Source organism: Stylophora pistillata, chromosome 11 (assembly GCF_964205215.1).
Source record: "Stylophora pistillata chromosome 11, jaStyPist1.2, whole genome shotgun sequence".
Classification (NCBI taxonomy): Eukaryota; Metazoa; Cnidaria; class Anthozoa; order Scleractinia; family Pocilloporidae; genus Stylophora; species Stylophora pistillata.
This window is the reverse complement of record NC_142529.1, coordinates 6,995,384-7,021,516: the sequence shown is the minus strand read 5'-3', so window position 1 is coordinate 7,021,516 and position 26,133 is coordinate 6,995,384. Positions and strand designations below refer to the sequence as shown.

Here is a 26,133-nt window from a genome sequence, read left to right as displayed (position 1 = left end):
CCGATGCTAGAACTTGCCATTTCTGATCGAAAGTTCGACGACAGATGGGCACACACATTTCTACCGTCGAGTAAGATACTTGTTGAGCACTTCGAGGTCCCCCAAGTTGCTATCAAAGCAAGGTTATTTGATTGGTCAATTCCCAAGGTCCAGTTCTATGATTAGATCTGATTGGACAATTCATCGCGGTCGGGCCCGCAGGTGCCAACAGATTCAACGGCTTTGTTGTCGGGCGCTGGTATTTTGGATCAGCGGTTTGTTAGTTTGGCGCAGAAATCGACGCCGAATTCACCAGGGTCGGGTTGTTCAAAGGTCGGTTACGAAAACCCAGGGTTAGCGTAAAATTTTATTTCAAATCTGAAAGCTTTAAAAGAAAATTCACTTAAATTCCATTTTTCTATATTTTAATGATAGAATGCTCTAAAAGTAATAATGAAAATTATCCCAGAATGGCCTTTGAATAGAGAAATATAGAAATCGGGATTTACATTTAACCCTGGGTTAGCGCTAATCGGCCTTCGAACGACTGGGCCCAGATCGATAGAAGTTTTTCATGAAAGCATTGCTTTACATTTAATAAAATGAGGAAAATAAGTTCGCCCAGTTCACCTCGAAAGTGTAAGAGAAGAAATCGACGTCGTATTCATTGCTCCCGTTGTGGAAGTAATTACTCTTATCCAGGGTCCAGATCTCATGTTTGTTCAAAAACTATAAGTGCTCAAAGTCAAACGAGAATTGAAGAAGAACAAGTTTCCGACTTGGATTTGAATGCTACATCGGAAGAAGAGACTGGATTTGATTGTTTGCATAATAACTCGGACACCGAAGAAGAAAACATGGCTCCGACGAGGTGTGATGAGAATCCTGATGCGGAACCATTGCTGTCTGCAGATTTGCGGAGGAGACTGAAAGATCGATTGAGGAAGCGATTTAACGAGGAAGACTTGGATTATTTTGACGATGATAGCAGTGATGAAACTAGGGTGCCACTGATTGCAGTGGTGAAGTCCATGCACATGGTCATGATTCTTCTAATTCCGTCAATGAGGACTGGGGTGATTCTCAAGGAAGCAATGTTCTTATTTTTCTGGCAGTCTGGATTTTCTGTTACAGATTCAGCTATGGAGATGTTACTTAAATTTCTTACTCGTTTCTTCTGGCTAGTTGGAACATTTAATGAAGACAGTTTTATTTCTGCACTGGCAAAGCATTTGCCAAACACTTTGAACAAGCTCAGGAAACATCTTGGGCTTTTGAACAATAATGATTTTGTCAAGTATGTCGTCTGTCCAAAGTGCAAGACCTTGTATGGCTACAACGACTGTGTCAAGAATCGTTTTGGGAGACAAGTGTCAGCTCGCTGTACCTTTGTTCCCTGGTTTAGGCACCCCCATGGGTCAAGAAGAGGTGAGTCAACACCCAAAGTAACTTGGTATAACTTTACACAATAACTTAAATTATTATTCATTAAAAATAGTTTCATTTCTGAGTGGTTTACGAGGCAACAACAATTCAAATTAACCAGCCAGCAATGATCCCCACTCCCCTTCAGAATTACTTGTTAAATTCCTTGGGTGTGTATGGATATTACCAGGAACCACTCAATTAGAGTCACATGTAGATTCGATCAAGCAGATGAAAAATAATAATATAAACTTCAAAGACACTTTAAATTACTAATATAGTTTGCAAATCTACTTGTACCTAAACTATTGGAAGGACATGGTGGCATCCTTTTACTCAATTGGCTTTTAACTTTATATATATTTTTTTTACTCAGGACCTTGTGATGAAGTACTCCTGAAGACTGTTCGCACTGGAACAAAGACTCTTTTGTACCCAAGGATGGTCTATCCATACAACTCTGTTATAAAGTCTTTGCAAAAACTGCTCGGGAGACCTGGATTTTGGGACAAGTGTCAAGAGTAGAGAAAGCAGGCGTTACCTAACAATGTCAAAACTGACATATACCAAGGAAATGTATGGAAGGAACTATCATCGACTGGTTTTCTTTCCAATGTCAACAGCCTAGCTGTTATGCTAAATGTTGACTGGTTTAGGCCACATAAACATTCTCCTGGATCTGTGGGAGTAATTTATGTAGTGTTGCTCAGTCTGCCTCATTATGAGAGGTACAAACTGGAAATATTATTGTCGTGGGTATTTTACCTGGACCCTCAGAATTTAAACTAACAGCTAACACTTTTCTAGAACCACTTGTCAAGGAATTGCAGACGCTCTGGGCTTGTAAATTTCGTTTCATTGTTTGTGGAAGTTTCTGCAAGCGGCTTATCAAAGTTGGTCTGATCTGTGTTTCATCAGACATCCCAGCCACTAGAAAAATTGGTGGGTTTCTTGGTCACATGGCATCTCAAGGATGTTCCTGTTGCAAGAAAAACTTTATGTCTGGAGAGGGGCTTGATTTCAGTGGTTTTGATAGAGAAAACTGGAAACCTAGAAACTCTTCAGAACACAAGAGAGCAGCAAAGCGTACACTGGACGAAACCAGCCCTTCCACACAACAAAGACTCTGTTCTGAGTTAGGAGCCAGGTACTCAGTTTTACAAGAGCTAGAGTACTTTGACTGTATACGATAATTTGTGGTGGACCCAATGCATAATCTTTATCTTGGAACGCCTAAACACATGATGAAGAATGTGTGGTTGAAAGAAAACAACGAATTCCTTAGTGATGAGGACTTTCAAAGAAACCAAGAGCTGGTAGATTCTATGACAGTTCTTCAAGATATTGGTCATATACCTGGAAAGATTTCATCAAGTTTCTCAGTATTCACAGCAGATCAATAGAAAAATTGGACATTAGTGTATTCATTGTTTGCTCTCAAAGTAATTCTACCTGAAGAGCACCTGCAGTGTTGGTGTTTCTTTTTCCTTGCCTGCAAGACTCTAGGTAAGAGAGTTCTGACTGGCAATGATAGTGAAATTGGAGACAAGTATCTGATGCAATATTGCAAAACATTTAAGACATTGTATGGAAAAGATCTTGTCACTCCTAACATGCTTCTACATGGCCATTTAAAGGAGTGCTTACCGGATTATGGTCCATTTCATTCCATCAGGTGTTTCAGTTTTGAAAAGTTTAATGGTATTCTGGGTTCTTATCACACAAATAATTGTTCCAGTGAAATTCAGCTAATGAGAAAGTTTTTGATGCAAACTAAGGTGAAAGACTTCAGCTACCCTGAGATGTATCATGATTCGTTTATGGAGTTTTTTTGACACTTACCAGAGTTCAAGGTCAGTCAAAGTTACTCAGGAGCCAATAGAACAATACTTAAGTCTTGAAGAGCACAGAGATGTATCAGTTCAACATTTAAATTGTTGTGACTGGACTGCTGGAAAGAATTGTATTTTTCCAATGTCAACACCAAAAGACAGAGCTCTAGACAGTGAAGATTTGAGTGTGCTGGGACCAGTTTACCAAGAGCTTTTGGGATTGGATGATAGAACTATCATTGTCATGCCCTACACTATCACAAAAATCAAAGCTGTAAAAGCCGGGTCTGTGAGCTATGGTTCACTGCAATGCCAGACGTCAAGGAATGCTACTGTTCTAGCTATCTGGGCAGGACCTGATGGGTCAGTTGCTTGTGCCACAGGATGCAATGATACCAGACCAGGACAAGTGTTAAAATTCTTCCGCCATTGTTTTAAAGTGAAATCAAAGTCAGCTGATTCACCTGACAAAAGATATGAATTTAACTTGCTCATGTGAACTGGTTTTTTAAACACCCTGAACGATATGTATATGGACTTCCTGTTGAACTCTGGTGTAACATATTTGACTTATTTGGACCAGCATGTTTCATTCCAATTCAGAGAATTAAGTCAGTTTGTGTATCGGGAGAAACAACTCTTGCGATAACAAACTAAAAACAGTTGAACCTTGCTAATTATTATGATCATCAGTGTAGAAATCTTTTTCAAAGTTAAAAGTATTCACATATTCATTTCATGAGTTTGAGTTAGGAGTCTAAGTTGAGATTGGAAGTTTGAGTTTGCGTTCACCTAGTTTCACCCTAGTTTCCTTGTGGTTAGCTTTCATTTGTTGATAAGAGGTACACTATGGGTGATCAACTGGGAATATGCTTCCCTGTGGTGTGGGCTTTTCTTTTCCTTTCCTTTTTCTTTTTTCCATCCTCAATCATGAAATTTGTGACTTTTCAGGTCCTTCCATTCTTTCGAACTCGATGTTTAAACAAGAACTTAAAATTTTAACTAGAGATCAAAATTTCAATTCTAACTCAAACTCCAAATTTCATACTCAAACTGGAATTTTTTTAACTCAAACTCAAAATTTCTATCAAATAATCCAACCAGCTAAATGCCTCAAATGACCCAAGGAGCTCAAATGTCTGAATTGCCTCAAATAATCCAGCCAGCTGAAATGACTGAATTGCCTCAGATAACCTAAGCAGGTCAAATGATTGAATTTCTTCAAATGAACCAATCAGTCAATTAATGCTAATTTCCTTAAATGACCCAACCAGCTCAAATGATTGAATTGCCTCTAATGAACCAATCAGTCAATTAAAGCTAATTTCCTTAAATGACCCAACCAGCTCAATTGCCTCAAACTACCCAACTAACTCAATTGCCTTAAATGACCCAACCAACCCAATTGCCTTAAATAACCCAACCCAATTGCCTCAAATGACCCAAGGAGCTCAAATGAGTGAATTGCCTCAAATGACCAAACCAGCACAATTGACTGAGTTGCCTCAAATGACCAAACCAACTCAAATGACTGAGTTGCCTCAAATGACCAAACCAGCTCAAATGACTGAGTTGCCTCCGATGACCCAACCAGCTCAAATGAATGAATTGCCTCGAATGACCAAACCAGCTCAAATGACTGAGTTGCCTCAAATGACCCAACCAACTCAAATGACTGAGTTGCCTCAAATGACCAAACCAGCTCAAATGACTGAGTTGCCTCCGATGACCCAACCAGCTCAAATGAATGAATTGCCTCAAATGACCAAACCAGCTCAAATGACTGAGTTGCCTCAAATGACCCAACCAGCTCAAATGAGTGAATTGCCTCAGATGACCACATACCGAAGCAGCTCAAATGATTGAATTGCCTCAAATGAACCAATCAGTCAAAGCGAATTTCCTTAAATGAACCAACCAATCCAAATGACTTAATTGACTCAAAGGATCCATCAGTGCTAGCGAGCCGACAGCCTCATTTGACCTGACCGGCTCAAATGACTGAATTGTCTCAAATGATCAAGCCAGCTAAAATGAGTGAATTGCCTCAAAGGACCAAATTGGTTCCAGTGATCTGTTTCAGAGAACTCAATCATTTCAAAGGACCTTTACTTTCTGAAACAGCAGAACCTAACATGTGGGCATCGGCGAAAATTACCCAATTAGTGCAAGTGACCCAGCTGTCTGAAATGACCCAATCCACTTAATGACCCAATAAGCCTAATTTCTTTAAACGATCCAAATGACTGAGTTTCCTCAAATCACCCAATCATGGTCAATAATCTGAGGAGCCCCGGTTCAAATCCACCCCGGCTGCAGATTTGGATACCCATCAAAACCTAGTGAAAACATCGTTCCTTACATTCATGGGCGAAAGCGCTGAAGGTTAAGGTTTATGGTTAGGGTTAGGGCTATATGATACAAACAACGCTTAACCTATTGACGTCCAGTGGGCCCGTAAGTGCCCATGTGGACCCACACCCTTTCTACGCCTTGTGATGTCATCACTTTTAACCCTGGAGCACGACTTTGAGCACGTACTTAAACAGGTTGAAAATATCTTACAAACGATACCAGAATGAGCGCAATCGAGTGAAGGAGATGTAACTTTGACCTGAAAATCTGCACGAAAATCTTGTTCCATTACCTACCTACCTTTCTGAGCATGTGGTTTGAAAATAATGAGTAGTTTCTTAAAAAAAATCTCTACGTCAAAATGAAGCCTACCTAGTTTCCAGCAAGTGAGGAGAAACTTCAGGCTTGAATTCACTAGCGGGTTTTAAGAGGGCAGTTAGAGGAATGGATTTGAATGGATTTGAAAATGTTAATGGACGATGGTGGCTGTGTGGGCTGCTTGGTTTGCAGTGCATGATTCTTAGTTATATCTTAATTAGGGTCAGACTATTCCTCCCCCCCCCCCACGTCTTTGCAGTGCATGATTCTTAGTTATATCTTAGTTAGGCTCAGACTATTCCTCCCCCCCCCCCGCCCCACGTCTTAAGGTCCCTCTAGCCTAATTCTGCTGACCACAAATTTTATGCTATTTATTCGTATATTTTAAGCTATTTAATCGTATATTAATACTTATTTATTTATTATTTTATCTAAATTATCTTGTTGTGTCCTTACTTAGTGGTTTTATTACTGCTATTTTATAATTGACACATGAATAAAAGTTCATCATCATCATCAGGCAAGGAAAGGGGAAAAAAAGGGCAGGAGAAAGAGAGAAAAGTAAGAGTCGTAAGTGGGGTATTACTTTTCAACCCAAAAACTCTCTTGAAATTTTGCTTTCTGCGCGTGCCCGAGATTTTCAGGCCGCCATTTTGCATTTGGATCGAAAGGTCGTCGAGTGTACAGGCTGTCAATGGGTTTGTGGTAAGTTTGAGCTTTTAAAACCACAACAGTGACCCAAAATCTGCTCGACTAGCTTCAAAACACAGTTTTTCACAAAAGCTGCGGCTATTAATGGGTTAAAGGGAAGTTTGGTAGGAAAGTTTAAATCTGCGAGGGGGTGTTTACATCTGTTGGCGGACTTGCACCGGGGATTTAAATCCTCGAGGGGACCAAGTCCGCTATGCTCTAGAAAACGAGCTCTACTTCAGCGTTTCCCTTTGAGCAAGAAAACAATAGACGAAGATCATGTTTTCTTGACGTTAACCGTTAGTAATTCTAAGTGAAAACGCTTGGAAATCGCAGCGCTCTTGTCCTTACGAAAACTACAAAAAGCTATAGGAAAACAAATGAATAAAGGCTGATAAATTCTAAAGAAACTGTTTGGGGCTGCGTCGGTGGGGGTAGCGAAATATTACAGGAAAACAATGCAAGCTGTTGACAAGTGTTTGATAGAGCATGAAAGCAAGAGACGAACAACAATGATCTTTATTGCTTAATCACGGGCATGAATAATTCTGAGAGAACAGCATCGTTCGCTTGCTCGGGAAAATTAGAGAAAGACTTTTGGTTGAACAAGCTATACACTGGCGTTTTCATTGGGCAGGAAAAAAATCGACGAAGATCATGTTTTCATGCTATTAGTAATTCTCTAGGAATACGCTTAGAAAATGCAACGATCGTACGCACGGGAAAACTAGAGGAAAACGTTCAGGAAGTCAAGCTAGCGCTAACGTTTTTGTAGAGCAGGAAAACAATCGGCGAACTTCTTGTTTTTATGGCATTTACTGTTCGCAATTCTGCAGGAAAACGCTCGAAAAACTCAGCTTTCGCGCGCTCGGGAAAAGTATTGAATAACGTTCAGGAAAACGAGCTAGAAACTAGCGTTTTCGAGGAGCAGGAAAACAATTGACAGACATCATGTTTTTATGGCATTCACCGTTGGTTATTTTGTGGGAAAACGTTTGGAATATGCTGCGTTCGCTCGCACGGGAAAACCATAGTAAAATGTTCAGGAAAACAAGCTATACATTAGCGCTTTCGTGGAACAGGAAAACAATCGACAAACATCCTGTTTTCATAGCATTTACCGTTGGTTATTTTGTGGAAAACGCTTGGAAAATGCTGCGTTCGCACGCACGGGAAAACTGTAGGAAAACGTTCAGGAGAACAGGCTAAAGATTGGAGTTTACCTGGTGCTGGATAACTTGAGATGAACTTCAAGTTTTTCCGGAGTTTTACCGAGGGTGGGCGGTGAATTTTCCGTACGTTTTCAGATATCGGAAAACGTTAGTTTAACGTTGAATTTCTCAGACATTCACAATTTCGTAAAATTAACAGTGAACGACGGTTTTTTCGCCGTGGTGCTGATAGGATTTGTGCACAGCTTGCGCATCAGTTGATAGTGTCAAAGCTAATTTTCCTAAAAGGATAATTTTGACTATGAAACTTTCTGTACAATGCAATGATCTCCCTTTTTTAGTGACTTTAGTTTGAATAAACCCTTTGTTGGAAAATAGTCTGCAATCTTTACTCCTGATACTACATATACAATGTATGCGATTTCACTTTATCATAAAAGTAAGCAGGTGGGGTACGACATCTGTCACCATTTAACTTACAGTTTGTGTAAACATTTTTCCATTTTTGTTAAACATTTTAGGAACAATAAAAGGGATTGAACTGAGAGTACAAAGAAAACATCCAACTTTGCGTGGTTCATTATTTTTCAAGTATGGTTTTATATCGTCACATCAAAATACATCTAGCTTTGGATTCCATGTTCTCTGTGTGTATCTATTTTTGATCCTTAAATCACTTCCATACTCCAACTTGATTAACCCATTACTTACCGAGGCCATTTATGAAATGCCTGATTCCTTTCAATAGTGATCATAAAGAATGCAAAGGCTGTGTCATGAAAAGAACATTTCATCTTAATGCAACTTATTTCAAAAGAGAGGTTTTGCACTTCCTATCATTTTGTATTTGAAGTTTTACAAATAACTATGAATAAAAACGTTTCTAAATTTGACTACTGAATCTTTATGAAGCAGAAGGCAATCACTTAAATAATAACCTGGTTTTAGCTTCACACCGAACACCTCCATTCTAATACAGGTGGCACCATGGTATGCATCTGGCAAGATTCGCAGGTAGCGTGCTTCCACAGTTTTATAAAGAACATATTTTACCTCTGAGTATCTGTCATTATTTCCCTGAAAGGTCTGAAATCAAAATTTATTGTTAATACTTAAGATAATACACTTCTTATTGTTGAAAGTGTCAAGTACCTTTAGCTTTTTTTGTTAATCCATTTTCCACCCCTCTCATCTTTGCATAATTTTAAAGTATTTTCAAATTAGCTTTTACAAGCATCGCGGTATTTAGTTTTAACATCTATCCTCGTTTTCGATGGGAAATCTTACTATATATCAGGGGTGGCCTAAGAAAATAGCTTTTCCCTACATTTTTCCTAAACATAGTGACAAGAAAACTGCCTCTACAATTTTCTCCACTGATTGCTTTCTGAAAATTGAAAGCTGTCGAGAAATTAAGATTCACAGCTAGAGGAAATGTCAAAGATACGTTTCAATTTGAATTTTGATATGTATGATCTTTTACATGTAATACCTTGACTTTTCCAGCTTCCTTGTATTCTGTCCAAGTTTTCTCATCTGTAGATAATTGTAGAGTGTAGTTCTTCACCCACTGATCTGCTTGAGAATTTCCTTGAGTAGACACAGCACAGATGATATGAAGTGTTTTTAGATCAATCTGTAGATATGGGTTACTATCATTTTTTCCTGCACACCATGATGATTCTGATGTGTAGTTCAGTCGACCATTCTTGGCTGGTGTGTCAGAGCTATGCTCAGATGAAGCTGTTATTTCACTGCCTGAAATTGCTCCATTCTCCATTCCCAGATCCAGATCAACACAATCAGCTGAGGAGAAAGAAAAGAAATTAGAATAGTACCCATATACCTTTTTTTAAAAAACCTTCATATCCCCTCTAACGTACAGGACGCGTTAAATGTAATTGTTCGCGAAGTCCCCCATTTGATAGTTTGGACTGCCAGCATGGAAGTACATTTAAAAAAAAGCGTTTTCTCGTTAAAAAGAAAAATTGTGCTCTCGATGTCAGAACAGCAAAAGAACAAAAAATTGAAAATTGAGCTTACGATTAAGAGCTGTTTTGTCTTGTGCAAGCAATAAATTATTTTAAAGACCTTTTTCAGTGAAATTGAATAAAAAGAAAAAGAGGAAAAAGACGAAAAAGAGGATTGAAACTCTTTTTCACATATTTTATGTCCCACTCCCTTCGTCGTGCCGTGATGGATGTCCTCCCCTGGGGTGGGATGGGTGGGTTTACTGGGCCCGCTGTAATCGGCGCAAGCTGTTGCGGTGTCCCTGCCTGTCGGCGAATCTAATAAATTAAATTAAATTAGTTGAGGACACTTGGTAGCGGACATGACGGCAGGAAAAATTAAAATACTCAAGAAGGTTTTTCAAATTTTGCAAACTAGACCCAGGGTCCTTTCCAGCTCAGTTTTATGCCCTGTCACACAAAAAGGGAAGAGAACGCGATATGTGAACAGAAGAAAATACTTGATTTGAAACTAAACCTAAGAATCTATGGACACCATGTCACGAAGCCAAGAGAATATTCCTGTTTTCCACTTAAAACACTTGGTCTGCGACCTAACTTTACAGTGGTATCTTAAACTTCTGAAAACCTTACAAAATCTTACGATCTCGAACCGTATTTATAGTAACCGATTACGTCATACCTATTTCTAAAACAATGTTCTAAGCACTAATAACATTCTAAACGCTCATGATCACACATCCTTAAAAAAACTCAACAGAATGCTCCAGAATAAGGAGAAGTTTCTAGCACAGCTTATAAAAATAGCGATGTGGTAGTTCAATGTTCTGAATTGTTCTCTTGATCTCTGGAAACTTCGTTACACACCAACAAACGATCACCGAAGCGCAGAAAAAGTTGAAAGTATATAAATGATGAAATTTCATTGCAGTCTACCTGCTTTTCTTCGTTCGAATAATTTGATAAACATGGATCAATATTTGCCGGTCATTCCGACTCTTCGTCGTCAGAAATTTAATTTAAATTGTCCGCCATTTTGTTTCGTAACTTCAATCCGGTTCTCTGGAGTACAAATACCGCGAGATATTTGTACACGTTTTGGGCGTTATTTGTACTCTACGAAGCGCAATTGGATAATAAATTTGGATATGTTCTCATAAAAGATAAAGCCTACTGTTGATTTTAAAGACATCACTTTTTTAGGGGAGGGGGGAGAAAAGAGTTTCTGTTCAAGGATCGTTGTATTTTTGTCAACTTCTTGCTTTTATTCGGTTTCTGGTTAGGGGGCTTTATTTTGGCGTCTTCAATTTAAGAGACTGGGGCGAGGTAGAATAGAAGTTGGGGAGACTGAGGAGGGTGAGGACACAACCTTGTAATTCAAACATTCCCAGATTTCGGATTTCCTGAGATTTTGGCATCTCTAGATATGAGTAAGTTGAATCAACAATGAAAAAGAACTCCTTATGCTGTAGACCCAAGTGAACACAAGTACCATTTAAGCCAATATGGACTTCGAAGTAAACACCAACGACGAAGGGCTCAAAGATGCATTTGTCAATAATCTTTATCCGAATTTTTTCATAAGACAAAACCTAAGTAGTAGCATGGACTGTTTCCTGCTTTGAACCAATTCAGTTATCAAAACAAATTCGTCGATAGAACATTCTGATGGAAATGAAGCTTGTAGCTGCTTAACAGGAAGTAGATTAATTTTTAAGATGATGGACTTGTAATCTGGTGTCGTGGGTTCAAGTCCTCCACCCTGCCACTCACTGGATTTGTTCTCGGTTACGCCTAGTTCAACTCCTCGGCTGCGCTCTGTAAGTAGCCCACTGGTTTGCCTCTTACCAGCGGGGATTTTCAAGTACTTAGTTAGGGAGGACCATTATGTAACTACCGGGCTACCCGTAATAATATATTTCACCCTCGATAAATATATCTTATTATTAAAAAACTAGATCATTGGATAATGCAATTCAAGAATTTTTATTGGCTTAGCCATTATGGTATATCAGCCAATGTACTATAATCTACAAATATGGTAAGCGTACGTGTCAGCTTAAAATTAAACGGGAGCTAAAAATTTAATAAAATTTAATAATTTAATTTAACGTTTTTAATAAAACAATTATTCCACTCGCGCTTTTTGGATATGAGTTGGCTATCTATCATCTCATATCCAACAAGCGCGAGTGGAATAATTGTTAATTAGACGTTTTGTTGTGTAGTATCGCTGAGTATTTTTAGTCGTTATTTGTATTTTTACTCGCCATACGGGCTCGTCAAAATACGGCGCAACTCATAAAAATACTCAGTTATACTACGCAACAAAACTTCTAATAAGATATATGTATTTTTACGAGTTTTGTCGTATTTTGACGAACCCTTAGGGTGAGTCAAAATACAAACATTGAGTAAAAGTACTCAGCGATACTACACAATAAAAAGTCGCCAAATTGTTATTTCGGTGCGGGCGAATTCCGCGGATATTTCTGGAGTTCAAATATCGCGTGATATTTGTAATTTTCTCGCGCTTTATTTTTACTCTACGAAGCACAATTGGACTATTTAATAAAGGTTATTTATTTCATTTATTTATTCATTTATTGAGAGAAAACAGTGATCAAATCTGAACTACTAAATCGCGCTGTAATTTCTTCAGCACAAAGTGACGATACAAGTCTTGCTGCTATCTGACACAACATTCAGTTTCGATTCTGAGTTGGAGCGCTAAACTAGAGTTATGAAACAGTTGCATCAATATAATATTATCTCAGCTCTGCCGTCTTCTTTAATTCGTATCATACAAACACAAATCGTTCAATGGTGTAAGGAAATCACAAAATGATACAGATAACTTTAATCATTCGTTTAGGATCGCAAAGCAATGAAACAATTGCACATTTAAGAGGGAGACAATCTTACTGAAGCCGAAAGCTTTAGACATGTAACAAATGGCTCACCTGATACCGAAGAAAGAATCAAAGCAAGGTAAACTGTTACAAGCAGTTCAAGCTTCCGCATGTTGTCTACGTCTGACTCAACCGGTTTGGGAAGAAACTCTGTCTTCGAAGGAATCCCGTCGATACTTTGCTTTGCTTCACCTACAACCTTTGCTCTTTTGCGATCACATGATAATTTTCACGAAACCTCTTTGTTTTTTAACTAAATTAAGCTTATTATTTTCATTTTTACCAGACTAATTAACATACTGAAACAGTTTGATACTACGAAACTTCTTTGTTTTCAACTAAATTAGGCTTATTGTTTTCATTTTTTACCAAACTAATGAACGCGCAAACATAGTTTGATGCTACTCCGGTTTCTTAGTCTCTCGAAATTCAATCGATTTCCTACTGTTCTACAGTTTGCAGTACTCTTTTTAAAGGACCAGAACATGCCCAAACTGGATAGATTTACACTTCTGGGACCAATTGAATTAAATGAATACGTGCAATCAGAGCAATATTTTATACGAGCCTCGTAGAGAATTTTGTGCGTGTTTTGTCTAGAATTAAAATGATGAAAAGACGACACCATCACCCAAACTTTTCATTGTTGCAAGTCTGGATAACTTTTATTGTCAACGGGATAAATGACGTACCTTTAAATTAAGAGAAGCGTTTATTTAAACATAGCTAGCTTTATGCCAGAAGTACTCATGTACAGTTAAGTTTCTATTCTTTAATCAAACTCTCGTAAAACGACAACACATCATTACTGGACTTTATGTCTGCCAAGAAAGATGTATAAATTCTCTTTTTCAATGGTTCGTAAAGCTGTTTAAAAATCATCGTTAATCAATACTATCATCCTCTAAATGCTCTGTCTATCAAAAGAATAAAGCTTAAATATTTAACAATCATTCTCCGAAGGCGGGGTGAACATCTTCGAGTAATCCCCGTTACGAAGTCGAGGGGATTATTCGACAATATTCACCGAACCTGAGGCGAATAATTGTTTTAGCATAATTTCAGAGCTGAACAACAGAGAAATTTCTAAAATCACAACATTATAGTAACATTTATTAACATTTTATTTTAACATTTTATATAAACCGCGTGGAGCGGTTTATATAGCGTCATATAAGGAACCGCTCGACCAATCAGATTGCTGGAAACTCTTTACTCAGCTCTGAAATTATGCTAAATATCTCTCTCTCTCTCTCTCTCTCTCTCTCTCTCTCTCTCTCTATATATATATATATATATATATATATATATTTATATAATGTGTGGTAGGCAGAAGAAAACAACTACATAAAGATCCCTACAGACCTGTTTCGTGGTTGCCTACTCATCAGGGGATTTTAATATCTATATAGATATGTTTGATAGTTTAATATTTAATGTAAATATTGTCTTTGAAAAGCCCTTATGGGGAAGGATAATAAAGTGCGTAAATAATTAACTAACGTAAATTTTGTCATGACAGCTGAGTCATGGCACTTTTTGACTTAGCAATGACTCTTAAAATTGTTTGTTGTTCTCGCCAGTCTCCCGTTGAGACCTTGGGTTGATGTATGACCCAAGATATTCTTTAATCTACACTTCGGAACACCAGAAATTTTCAGCTTCTTAACCACGGTTTTCCTAGCGCGGCGATTGGTCATCTTTTCTGGTTAAGGATCTTTAAGTGGTAAGCCCTCTTTCATTTTCTTCATTATTTTTTTGGGTAAAATACAGTAGTTCTTGTTTCTTGTAATTAAATTGTGTGATTTTGGATGCATAATGGTGAGAGTGAACTGAAATGCACTGACAAAGGAGCAGTCCTGAGCTTTCTGAGTAACTGCAAAACAGTAAGAATACCTGTCGCCGTTGTTACATGTACAATTACAAGTGTTAATGGCTATCCTCGTGCAAAAGTCACTGTGACAAATATACCTGGCTTTGATTTCACTCCAAACACCTCTGTTATACTATCAAGTGGCTTGTTTAAGTTCGCTATCAGTAGGATTTCGCTTTCCAAGACATTTTCAGTCGCGCAATTATGTGAGTTGTAACTTTAATAAGTCTGTTTCATTTGGTGCATGGGAAGGGAAAATCGGTTTTAATGCTATCATATTATTTTTTTGTTATTAACAAACAGCATGTGTTTACAAGCATTTTAAAATTGTCCTTTTACCTAAATAACATGTATTCCTTCTCCATGATAGTAGTCCACTATTCATCATACCTTAACCTTTCCACCTTCCCTATACACCGAATGCAAATATGGCGCCCAATTTGATTTGCCATTGTTCTGGACTGACTAGCCTTGTCTTCAAGTGGAAACACAAAAGAATTATTACATGTGTGAGAGGCTAGTGAGTCCAGAACAATGGCAATTCAAATTGGACGCCATATTTGCATTCGGTGTATAGTCTGTCCGAGTTGTCCCATCTGCTGATAACTGTAGTCTGTAGTTCTTCACCAACTGATCTGCTTGAGAATTCCCTTGAGTGGACACAGCATAGATGATATGAAGTGTCTGTAGATGAATCTGTAGATATGGGTTAGTGTCACTTGTTTCTGCACACCATGATGATCCTAATGTGTAGTTCAATCGACCATTCTTGGCTGGTGTGTTGGCACTTAGTTCAGATGAAGCTGTTATTTCGCTGTCAGGAATTGCTCCATTTTCGATTCCCAGATCCAGATCAACACAGTCAGCTGAGGAGAAAGAAAAGAAATTAGAATACATACCCATTTTTTTTAAAAAACCTCATCTCCTCCCTAGCATACAGGACACGTTCAATGTGATTGTTTACGCAGTCCCTCAATTGATAAATTTTAACGCTAGCACGGAACTACATCTTAAAACAAGTATTCACTCGTTAAAGAAAGGTAATCCTCTTGACGTCAGAACTGTAATACAAAAAAAGCTTAAACTTTGTGCTTACGTTCGAGAGAAGTTCTGTTTGGTGTAGGCAATAAATTAGTTTGAAGACCTTTTTGATTGGAATTGAATGAAAAAGAAATAGATAAGTGAAACATATTTCCAGATTTTTTTGTACCACTCTCTTCGTCGTGTCAATGTGCGACGAATGTCTCACTTCAGAATTACTACGCAGGCCATTGTACCTAAACTGTTTCTCAACAATAATGGTTGAGGAAAATTGGTATTGGACATGACGTCAAGCAAAATTACCGAGTTTAAGGGATTTATCAAATCTTTCAAACTAGATCTAGTGTCCTTCCCAGCTGTTTTTATGCCCCATTACACAACAGGGGAAGAGAACGCGATATGTGGGCATATACTCGATTTGAAACTAAACCTAAAATCTGTGGACACCAACAAACGATAACAAAAGCGCAGAAAAATTTGATAGTGATGCAATTTCATACCAGAAGAGTAGTAGACTTACCATTCATGCTCAAAGTGAGCGAGATGATAGATGGGTATTCCAGTAGCGAAAAATATCGTAAAGATATAAGGAGATTAATTACTTAATTCTAGAAAATACGATGGAATGTTCAAAATAGTTCACTGAGAAATATCAATGTTTTAGATCTCCTCAAGTGGATATAGGATTATTTTCTAAACTCCTCGAAAGCCAATATCCATAAGGTCATACAACTTCTCTGGATGCTGAATCGAATAAATCCTCCGGTCTTCCATAATGTTCTTGAAAATTACTTTGTGCGAAATAAACTTGCATGTGTTTTCATAAAAGATAAAAAATCATATAAAGCCATCACTTTTTTTCTTGGGGGAGAGAAGGGAAGTTCTGTTTAAGGATCGTTGTATTATTGTCAACTTTTGATTCGATCATAGATCAGGGGCCTTCCTTGTGGCGGCTTCATTTTAAAGAGACTGGAGCGAGGTAGAAAAAATTGAGCAGGGGTAGGAGGACACGACCTAAAATATCAAGCTTTTCCATCTTCCAGATTTCTCACGATGTTGGCATCTCTGGATATGAGTGAGTTGAAACACCAATAAATGAACTCCTGCGGACCCAAGTGAACACAAGTGTCATTTAAGCCGATATGGACTTCGAAAAAAACACTTACGATTGAGGGCTGAAAGATGAATTATTCATTGATCTTGATTCGAATGTGTTCACGTTTTACTGGGACAGAACCGAAGCTGTGGTTCAAAATACTTTTAAAAGCTAAGATCATTTGTCTAGTAATAGCATTGACTTTTTTCAGTTTCGAACCAAATCAGTAGGCAAAACAAATTCGTCGATGCGGCATTTCGATGTAAATGAAGCTTATAGCTGCATAACAGGAAGTAGGTTACTTTGAAGGAGATATGTAGGTCAGTGATCAAATTTAATCCACTAAATCGTGCGGTAATTTCTTTAGCACAAAGTGTTGATACAAGTCTTACCGATATCTGATAAAACATTCGGTTTCGATACGGAATTGGAGCGCTAAACTAGAGTTATGCATCAGTATAGTGATATCGAAACTCTTCCGTGTTCTTTGATACGTATAAGAAAATCACTGATACAGATAACTTTGAATATTCATTTAGCATGGCAAAGCAGTGAAACAATTGCACATTTAGGATTCAGACAATCTTCAATTCTTCGTGTGTCTCTGAGATCACCGAAGCCGGAGGCGTTAGACATACAAAAAATGGCTCACCTGATACCGATGTAAGAAACAAAGCAAGGTAAACTGTTGTGAAAAGTTCATGATCAAGCTTCCGCATGTCCTCTACGTCTGAATCAACAGGTCTGGGAAGAAACTTTATTTTCGAAGGAATACCGTAGACAATTTGTTTTGCTTTACTTTCCCCCTTTGTTCTCTTGAGATCACATCATTTCACAAAACTTTGTTTTTAACTAAATTTAGCTTATTGTTTTCATTTTCACCAAACTAATTAACATGTAGTTATCAAGAAAATGTCAAAGAAATGCAACGGAATAATTTTGGAAAGCAGAAGGATGAAGTTGTAGCAAAGTTTTGGATTTTGCTTCAAAGGAGGAAGATCGAAGATTGAGTTTCTCGAAATTTAAGTAATTCCTACCGTTTTACAATTTGCAATACTCCATAACTTTTAAAGGACCAAAACATGCACAAACTAGATGGATTTACACTTTTAGGACCAAAACATGCAGTCATACCGTCAAAACAAGATTTTATAAGTCTCTCAGAGAATTTTGCTCCGTGTTTTGCCCAGAATTTAAATGCTGAAGAAACGACATCTCTACCCAAATCTTTTAGTGTTGCGAGTCTGTATGATTTTCTGTTGTCAACGGGATAACTGATATATCTGTAATTTACAACTTTCCTTGAAATTAGGAGAAACGTGCATTTGAACACAGTGAGCTTTACGCCAAATGTAGTCGTGTACAGTTAAGTTCTTTTCCTTTAATAAAACTCATATAAAACGACAACGCATCAACACTGTACTTCATATCTGCCAAGATATGTATAAATTTTCCTTTTGGCTGGTTCGTAAAGCTGTTTAAATAAGATTATTCTTCATCAACAGTACTACTATCTAACCGTTCTGGCTATCAGCTATAAAAGAATCAATTTTTACGATAATCATTTATCTTTGTCTCTTTTCGGTTAAACAAAATATAGAATTTGGAAGGGATACAATACAATTCCCATTCAAAAGAATAACTATCTATAGATTTATCATAAATTAAGCTTTGTTTATCGGTTATCAAACAATAATTAAATACTGTTCTTGGTTCAACCTTTTTGTCTTGGAGTCGGAGATGAATTTTACAGATCGTCAATTCATCATTTTTTCCGCGAATCCAGAATATTTTCGGCGTTTACAAAACTTAAGTACCCTTTCTATGCTGTTTAAATGTAAATACTGATTAGCACTTCATTAGAAAGAAACTGAAGAGAAGTTTTCCTTTTAAATCAGCATACGATGTTTATTGCAGAGCTAACACTATTTTAGACATGACTTTTGTACGCGCTCTATCAATTTATTATTAATAAGATCATCATTACTAGCATAGATGTCGTCATCAATATTATATCTGATAGAGCAACCAGCTAACCAAGTTACTGACTGACGACGGTTGACCGCGCCAACTATATGAGAGATCAACTGTCCGACCGAGCAAGCGATCCCGACTGACTGGCTCACTCACTGTATTTAATTCAAACTAAGCATGGACAACTGTCAAAAGCTAACAATCTGCAAAGTTTGAATAACAGTTGAAAGAATCCAGGTAGGCTAGGATTGTCTTGTAACAGAACGAGTAGAGATCCTGAAAACAAACAGAAGATAGGACTTTAAGTTGAGGCAAAGAAATAATCTGCTGATGAACACAGTCCCAGTATACTTTGTTATTTCTGGGCAACTTACCAGAGTGTTTACAGCACCAGGCCTTTTGGCTCGAATCAGTTTAATGGTCTGGAAAACATCAACTGTTTGCTCAATCTTAACTCGTTCGATCACTGACATGATTGAAGCTACACAGCCGCTACGACCTACACCATCACTGAAAAAACAATGAATGACGCCAACAGCTAAAATAAAAATATCAATAAGAGACCCAAAGAGGCCCCGGGTGTAAGCAAGGTAAAATGCTGTAGGTCACCGAAGAGGAAATGGTATCCCATTCAAAGGTCTAGTCGCTTCATGTTTTGAAAACTCGGATAGGCACTGGCAGATATGGGCCACTAACCTAGAGACACAATGCAAACTAAAGTGAAACTTGGATGCGCTCTGATTATTTTTTGCAATGAATCCCATTTTGAACACAAAATTCACGGTCAAAACGTCAGAATCAGGTATCGATTTCGTGCTTGACAGAATTGAGACACAGAGTAACTCACGCCAGATATCATGAAAACGCTACAAAATCACAAGAAGCCCAGGATACCGCAACGTAAATACATGCAAATGACCTTAAGGGGAAAAGAAAGAGAACGATCGAGTTACGATTTGTTTTGCTTTTCATTTTTTCTTTAAATGGTTCAGAGAATTCGCCATGTGAAGCAAACACAATGAACTCCAGAGTATTGACCAGAGAGCGTTTTTTGTTTATTTATTATTGCATTCTACCTTTATCTTAATGGTCGCTATAAATGATGTGGAAACATTGAATGGTTATTATTTTTTCCAAAAAAAAAAAAAAACAGATTAGAATTTACCTGCATTGAAAAACAATGACTCCATCTCCAGATTGTTGCTGAGACTGCTCTAATAAAGTCAACAGGTCGAGTATTTCTTGGGGATCTGGGTTGGAGTTTCCATTCGCCCATCCAGTGAATTGGATATGCTGTACAGTCGAGGTCTTCTTGGGAGGCTACCGCATTAAAATTAATAAGTAATCGAAATATCATAATCATGTGCTATAGCGAATGGAATCGACATAAATAAAAACAAAAACAAATCAACCAAAAAAATAAACAAAAATAAACAAAAATAAACAAAAACAAAAAGACTCCACATCAAGTTTCTTGGTCAGTAATCATTTTATTAAGGTGGCGACCGGTTTCAAAGATGGCTGACTCTATTTTGAAAATATGACCAACAAACCCGGCCCCGAAGACGAGGCTGAATTTCAAACACAATGTTTCTTTAAACAGTTGCTTGTATCCAGATTGAAAGTGATCATTTCTATGAGAGCTTGATGCTAACTTCTTGCTCGGTTTTCGTACAATTCCAACTCATACTGCCATAAGAGGATAAGCAAACATTTTATCCATAGGCTAGGCTTTTTGAGTCCCCCTACACCTCTGCAATTGTTAAGACATTCGAAGATCCTCTAAATTATATTACTATCCCCAAACCAACGTGTAAGTCGTTCGCTGTACAATAATTAAATCAAATTACACCGTACCATCGCATTTGTGACGCTTAACTTGCTCCTAGTTATGTTCTTCGCGGTCTTTTTTGACAAAAGCTGTAAAGTAATGTCTCCATACTTGGCAGACCCTTCACTTGGCCAATATTGCAGATAACTCTACCAAGAGACGCAAAATGCCAGATGTAATATATGTCTCCAATGATAACTTAAATATTTACTTCAAACAATGTGCGAGAAAACGAACTTCAAGTTAAAAAAAGCCCTAATGTGACCATGTCTAACTCCAGATCTGAGGGATCAAGGGTAAATAATTTCAGATACATGATTCCAGAGCTTCTTAAAACCTACGTTTGGTATTTTGTATAGGTAATAGCAGGGGGCCGAGAAAAACTAAGAATTGAAATCACCCGTTTTTTCAGAAGTTCTTGAAATTGCCCGAGTCGCGCAGCAATTTGATTTGCCCTCTTCACAAGCAAAATTAAGAAGAAAAACACCCTCTTCATTGACCAATAAGCTTTCAGTAATTTTTCCCTGTGTGTTAATAGCGTTTAAAATGAGTAAAGTATACCTCTTTTTCTTCTTTCAAACTGTTTAACATCACTACTGTGCCGATATCATACTGTGATATCATCCTCCAGAAGTCGTCAACAGTATTGTTTAACGGGGCTTGAGTCAAAATGTATGCATTACGTCGACTATAGTCCTAATGAAGGTAGTAGTATATGTCACCATTGGGGAAAGACCAGGAAATTATTATAAAGAACGCAGAGCAATAATCACCAAAAAGAGAAAAGTTTATCAAGTGTTGCTTTCATTGCAATGATTACTTTAGAGCGTGAACAAACTACAGCAACTATCTGATACACTTTACTATGAACTGGAGAGTACCAACTGACAACTGATTTGTCTTCGTTGGTGTCGAGCCTACGAATTTTAACTTGTTTAGAAACGTTGTTTGCTTGCAATTCAGACTAAAGGATACATGGTCAATTAATCGTCAGCTTGAAGGCGCCGAGTCGCGAAATTACGAGTCGTTTAATGTAAAATGCAAAATTACTTTCAGCGTCAAATTGATCATGAAACGTTGTTTTGGATAATCACCAAAATAGAATGATTATGGTTAAGAATAGTGTCAACTGACTCGAGTTGCAAACAATGAACTTGTAAAAATTAGGCCACAATCCCTTAACTTATTACAACGAGATACAAATCAGCCAAAAAGGAGAATTAAGAATCAGATCTGGGGCGGTGTAGGGTCAATGCTCCTAACGCATGTGTACTTACGTCAACAAAAGAGGCGTTGATGTAATCCTTATTCGGTTCAGAACTCCTCAACATGACCCGAGCAGTGTCCACTTTAATAAAAGAAAAATAACCGGAAAAGTATTGGATTCTACAACAATAATAATGATAAAAGCAATAATGATGACAATGATCATCATCAAACTAACTACAGGTAAAAGTCACTAGAATAATCATGCTACACACCAACATTCATCTCATTTATATAGGTTGAACGGAGTTTCAAAAAAGAAATGTGTGCGAAATAACAGTCAAGTGTTGTCCTGAACGAAATTTGGATGAGATCTTTGCGAAATGTCAGAAAAAAAGTGGATACAGGACACATTCAACCCACAAGAGAACATTTCATGTCTTCAGTTCCCGTTGGTGGGAGTAAAGTGGTGTTAATTATCTTTTAACTTTGCAAATTGCAGTTACTGCGGATATCTCAGGTTACTGCTGAAAATGTAATGGTAATGATGTTCCCCTTAGCAAATGGTAAATGATAATTAGATTCAGTTGTATCGAGATATTTTTCTTGCGTAACGCCAAACAAGAAAGAAACACAGTTTAATAACAGTTAGGGCTGTCCTTACTTGGTACTATATTTGAAAACCTGTTCTTGTCGAGGTTTGAGGGCTTAAACCCCTCGGTAAATTCGTCTCCTGAGCTCTGGCAGCTGCTGACGAGCTCCAAACGCTGGAAAGACAAAATCAATTTCACTTTATTTTTCCCATTTAGCAGTAGAACTTGTCTGATATAAAACTACTGATTTTTGCCATTGTGACGTAGACTAATACCTTGAACTCATCTGCATAACCAGTGTGTTTAGCATCTGACATGACCCTGGCAAGTTTGTTCATTCGTATCCGTAAATCTTGGGAAGCGACCTCTGTAGTTCCACAGGTCAAAGCTTCCATAACAGCTTGATGTATGAAAACGTATTGGGTCTATGTAAAGACAAATAACATTAAGCCCGAGTTGAGTCAGTCATGCGTAGATACCAGATTTACGACTCGTGCTTTGTGTCAGTGAGTGTCCGAAGCTAAATAAATCGTTAGTTGTGTCATTGCTGTCTGGTTTGTATCACAAACGTCCTTGTCTTTGTCATCAATATTGTTATAATGCACATTGTCGTCAGCATCCTTTTAACGAATTCTTTTTCATTTTCCTCTAAATAATCACTATGACAGAACGAATAGCAAAAAAAAAAAAAAAGAAAAAAGAAAAACTACAAATATACCTGAGGAAACGTTAAGTCTAAGAAATAGCTTTCATAACGTCGAACCTGCTTATTTTCCAAGGTTGAAAATACAGAGGAATTGAATTTAATCACATCTGCATCTAATCCACACACCTCAGTGGAGCGAGAAACCCGAAAACACTATGTAAATGTTACATCATCATTAGCAACAAAAGAAGAATAAAAAAAGAAGTTGCTCAAGTACAAAAAACTGAGTTACCCACAAAGATTAGAGCCTCGCATTTTCCTATTTCATGTTCGAATGCCCTTTCCATTACACGTGAAAACAGAGAAATCATCATCTGGATTCCCTGAAAAAATTACTCGAATTCACTTACATCTTTCTGCACCATATAAGGGCGATGTTTTCGCATCACTTGCACGTAATTCTGTATGAACACCGTATTCTTCTTCTTAGCACCTTCCAACATGGCGTCAATACCAATGTAAGTACCAGTTCGACCAACACCAGCACTGTCAAGAAGCAATCAAATTAAAGATACATAGAGAGAGAGAGACACACACACTCACACACACACACACACACACACACACACACACACACACACATACATACATACATACCTACCTAGATACATACATACATGCATACATACATACATAGTTACAAAAGATAACAGACACTAAATGATCACGTTGTAAAAAAATCAGGCCGACCCACAATTCTGAGTTCCTCTACCTTTCAGACGCGGTGATAAGAAGTAGTACCCAGGTTTTACCTCCTAAAGGTAAAATAAGGCTTTCGTATCTTAAATTAGATATTCTGACAATATTTGTTCTGATAGATTACCTGCAATGTACAACAAGTGGTCCGCCGCTGGTCTGATTTCGAGCATGAACCTTCCATCTAAATCCAAGCAGCGCAGTGGAATGGTGTGGGACACCTCTGTCTGGCCACGATGTGAAATGATATTGATGAACCTCACGCGTCTTTGTGCCCTAATGTCGATGAAAATTAAGAATAATAACTTCATTTTACTTTTAATTTTGAGGTTCAAAGGACGAAACACGATCAAAATGTCAGTGCAAAACCGAGTGACAATGTGTTAACTACAACTTTGCAAAGGCGGTAATGATTTTTCACTGAAAGTAATAATAGCCTTCGAGTGTCATTAAATCTAAGTTATTCAGAGTGCAGAATCGTGATGACCTGACAATCTCGCCTTTCGCCACCGCTGATAAGCCTGAATCTTACATCGCGAGACAGAGGACTAAACGTTTATTTATCTGTAAAACCACAATGAACAACAACATTTTCTGGAAAAAAAATGTAACGCTTACCTCCATTTTTTAGGAGGATACACCAAATAAGGTGTTCTTCTCTAGTTTCTTACCTTGACTAATTTTAAGGTTCGGATGCAGTAGTCAGCGAAGTTTTGCGTGTTAAGTAATGTTACCGTGATGGATCCAAACCTGGTAGTGCTGTCTGGCCAATACTGATTACACTTGTTCTAAAAGTGAAAACATTGTCGACGCATCACTCGTCTTTTAAAATACAAACAATTTATATCGTTTCTAAGTCTAGTATTCTGCTTTAAAACCAGGCACGATAAAGTAATAACAATAATAATAATAATAATAATAATAATAATAATAAACATTTTGACGTGGAGAAACACTTAGCTATAAGCTAGTTTACAGGTTTTCCACGAAACAACTTAAACAAATAATTCAAATTGAAAATAACGTTGTTAAGAATACCAACTGGCCGAAGGCAAACCAGTTGTCTATATTACAAGCATGGGCAAGGATTTGAAACTCGGGGCTACCGTGAAACAAATCCAAGTAGTGGCCAGGGCGGGACTTGAACCCGGGAGCAACGGATTGCAAGTCCGACACGATGACCACTCAACCATGCTGCCTTCATAAAGATTACTAGCATGCTTTAAAGAACACGTAGAAAATAATAAAAAAGGTACTTTTTCACATCAGAAAGGTTGAAAGTAAGAATACCTTTCCAAGCTCGACCAAGTTGGTTAACATGACGATAACAGAACAGTTTTTCTGCCAGATCATTCGCCAGAAATCGCTGATTGTTGTCGAGGTTGGACCTAACAAAGTATTGACAAAGTATAGAGAGACTTAATAGAAACAAACCATATGTACCTGGGAAGAATTCACTCCATAGATGTACATTTATCGCAGATTTACAACAGTAATCTAACAGCTTCATTTATTTGTTTCGGCAGTTGTCCAAGCTACACAACAACTGTGAGTTGAAAATGTGACTTAAGTCTTGGCTTTCTTTAGGAACCGATATCTATTATAATTACCTTGCGTTGCAATGTAGTTCATTGATTCCTCATCAAACGTCTAAGAATGATATAGAAGATACTATTAACTCATAATTGATAATTTGATTCAGAAACACCAGTATTTCTTTGGTTTTTTCAATTTCCAGCACCTTTTGCATAATAAACACGTCTATGATTTGAAACGCTAAGATGAAAGTTTATCTTCGTTAAGTTTCTTACTTTCTGTGTTCATCGTTTGCAATGTGTTTATAACTTTTCTAGCCGTAACAATCCTTGCTCCCTTTTGAAGTATGCTTAGCTCTTGGGTGTTTGGCTACCCTTGCAAACTATCCCTATGAGGTCCCATTCCAACAAAAGCGCATGTTCATTTGGAGTTGCGAAGCCAATACCAAAGTAAACACACAACCAAGCAGAATAAAGGTAGATATCTCAATGATCCAAAGAGAACTAAGTTCAAACTGCCTAAAGCGTGGGAAACGCTTTAATTTTAAATCGAATTGATTAAAGTGACACGAGTTTAGGCCTTTACGGGAACAATCACAGGAGGACGTAAAGCAAAACACTATAATCCCGGGTTACTTTCTACATTCGATTAAAGACAAGTTATCTTTAACAATCCAATGTAAAATTCAAACTATCGCGACGTACATTTAAAATGGATCATACTACACGCTGTTGTTGTTGTACTTACCGGAATATAACTAGCGTTGATGTAGTCAGACTTCGGATCACCCTCTATTTTCTCCAAAACCACGCGAGAATGATCATCTGTCACGAAAAAGAGCCAGTCTTAAGTATTTACCGAGACGAATCTCTCACAGTGGAATCTCTCTCCTCAATAAATCACCCGTACTCAAACTAACTCTCGCGCA

General features: G+C 37.7%; 3 protein-coding genes and 1 pseudogene across 4 annotated transcripts in view; 1 reads left to right on the top strand and 3 right to left on the bottom strand.

The window, feature by feature from the left end:
- The window catches only part of LOC111335295 (protein sidekick-2), a 67,444-nt gene extending 52,445 nt beyond the window's left edge, over positions 1–14,999 (bottom strand). The window contains exon 1 of the mRNA XM_088737419.1: positions 14,917–14,999. The gene's annotated coding sequence lies outside the window, so the exon portion shown is untranslated. The remainder of the gene's footprint in view (positions 1–14,916) is intronic.
- On the top strand, positions 76–4,570 carry LOC148719842 (uncharacterized; annotated as a pseudogene). Its single transcript, XR_015992892.1, has 2 exons — positions 76–1,407; positions 1,781–4,570. The product of XR_015992892.1 is annotated as an uncharacterized LOC148719842 (transcript).
- LOC148719841 (retinoschisin-like) lies at positions 7,873–12,920 on the bottom strand. Its single transcript, XM_088737483.1, has 3 exons — positions 12,705–12,920; positions 9,264–9,577; positions 7,873–8,857 (listed from the first exon to the last, which is right to left on the bottom strand). The coding sequence occupies exons 1-3, from the start codon at positions 12,763–12,765 to the stop codon at positions 8,627–8,629; spliced, it is 606 nt and encodes a 201-aa protein (XP_088593609.1). The 5' UTR covers positions 12,766–12,920; the 3' UTR covers positions 7,873–8,626.
- Positions 15,000–18,016: 3,017 nt separating the features above from the next.
- Positions 18,017–26,133, bottom strand: part of LOC111347227 (receptor-type tyrosine-protein phosphatase S) — a 45,349-nt gene continuing 37,232 nt past the window's right edge. Inside the window, exons 23-36 of the mRNA XM_088737368.1 lie at positions 25,953–26,029; positions 25,280–25,319; positions 24,960–25,057; positions 24,341–24,457; positions 23,797–23,945; positions 23,324–23,459; positions 22,543–22,692; positions 22,339–22,441; positions 21,746–21,816; positions 21,030–21,164; positions 20,495–20,617; positions 19,803–19,957; positions 19,012–19,147; positions 18,017–18,913 (exon numbers count right to left, since the gene is read on the bottom strand). Coding sequence (XP_088593494.1) covers positions 18,833–18,913; positions 19,012–19,147; positions 19,803–19,957; positions 20,495–20,617; positions 21,030–21,164; positions 21,746–21,816; positions 22,339–22,441; positions 22,543–22,692; positions 23,324–23,459; positions 23,797–23,945; positions 24,341–24,457; positions 24,960–25,057; positions 25,280–25,319; positions 25,953–26,029 — 1,571 coding nt within the window. The 3' untranslated portion in view covers positions 18,017–18,832. The remainder of the gene's footprint in view (positions 18,914–19,011; positions 19,148–19,802; positions 19,958–20,494; positions 20,618–21,029; positions 21,165–21,745; positions 21,817–22,338; positions 22,442–22,542; positions 22,693–23,323; positions 23,460–23,796; positions 23,946–24,340; positions 24,458–24,959; positions 25,058–25,279; positions 25,320–25,952; positions 26,030–26,133) is intronic.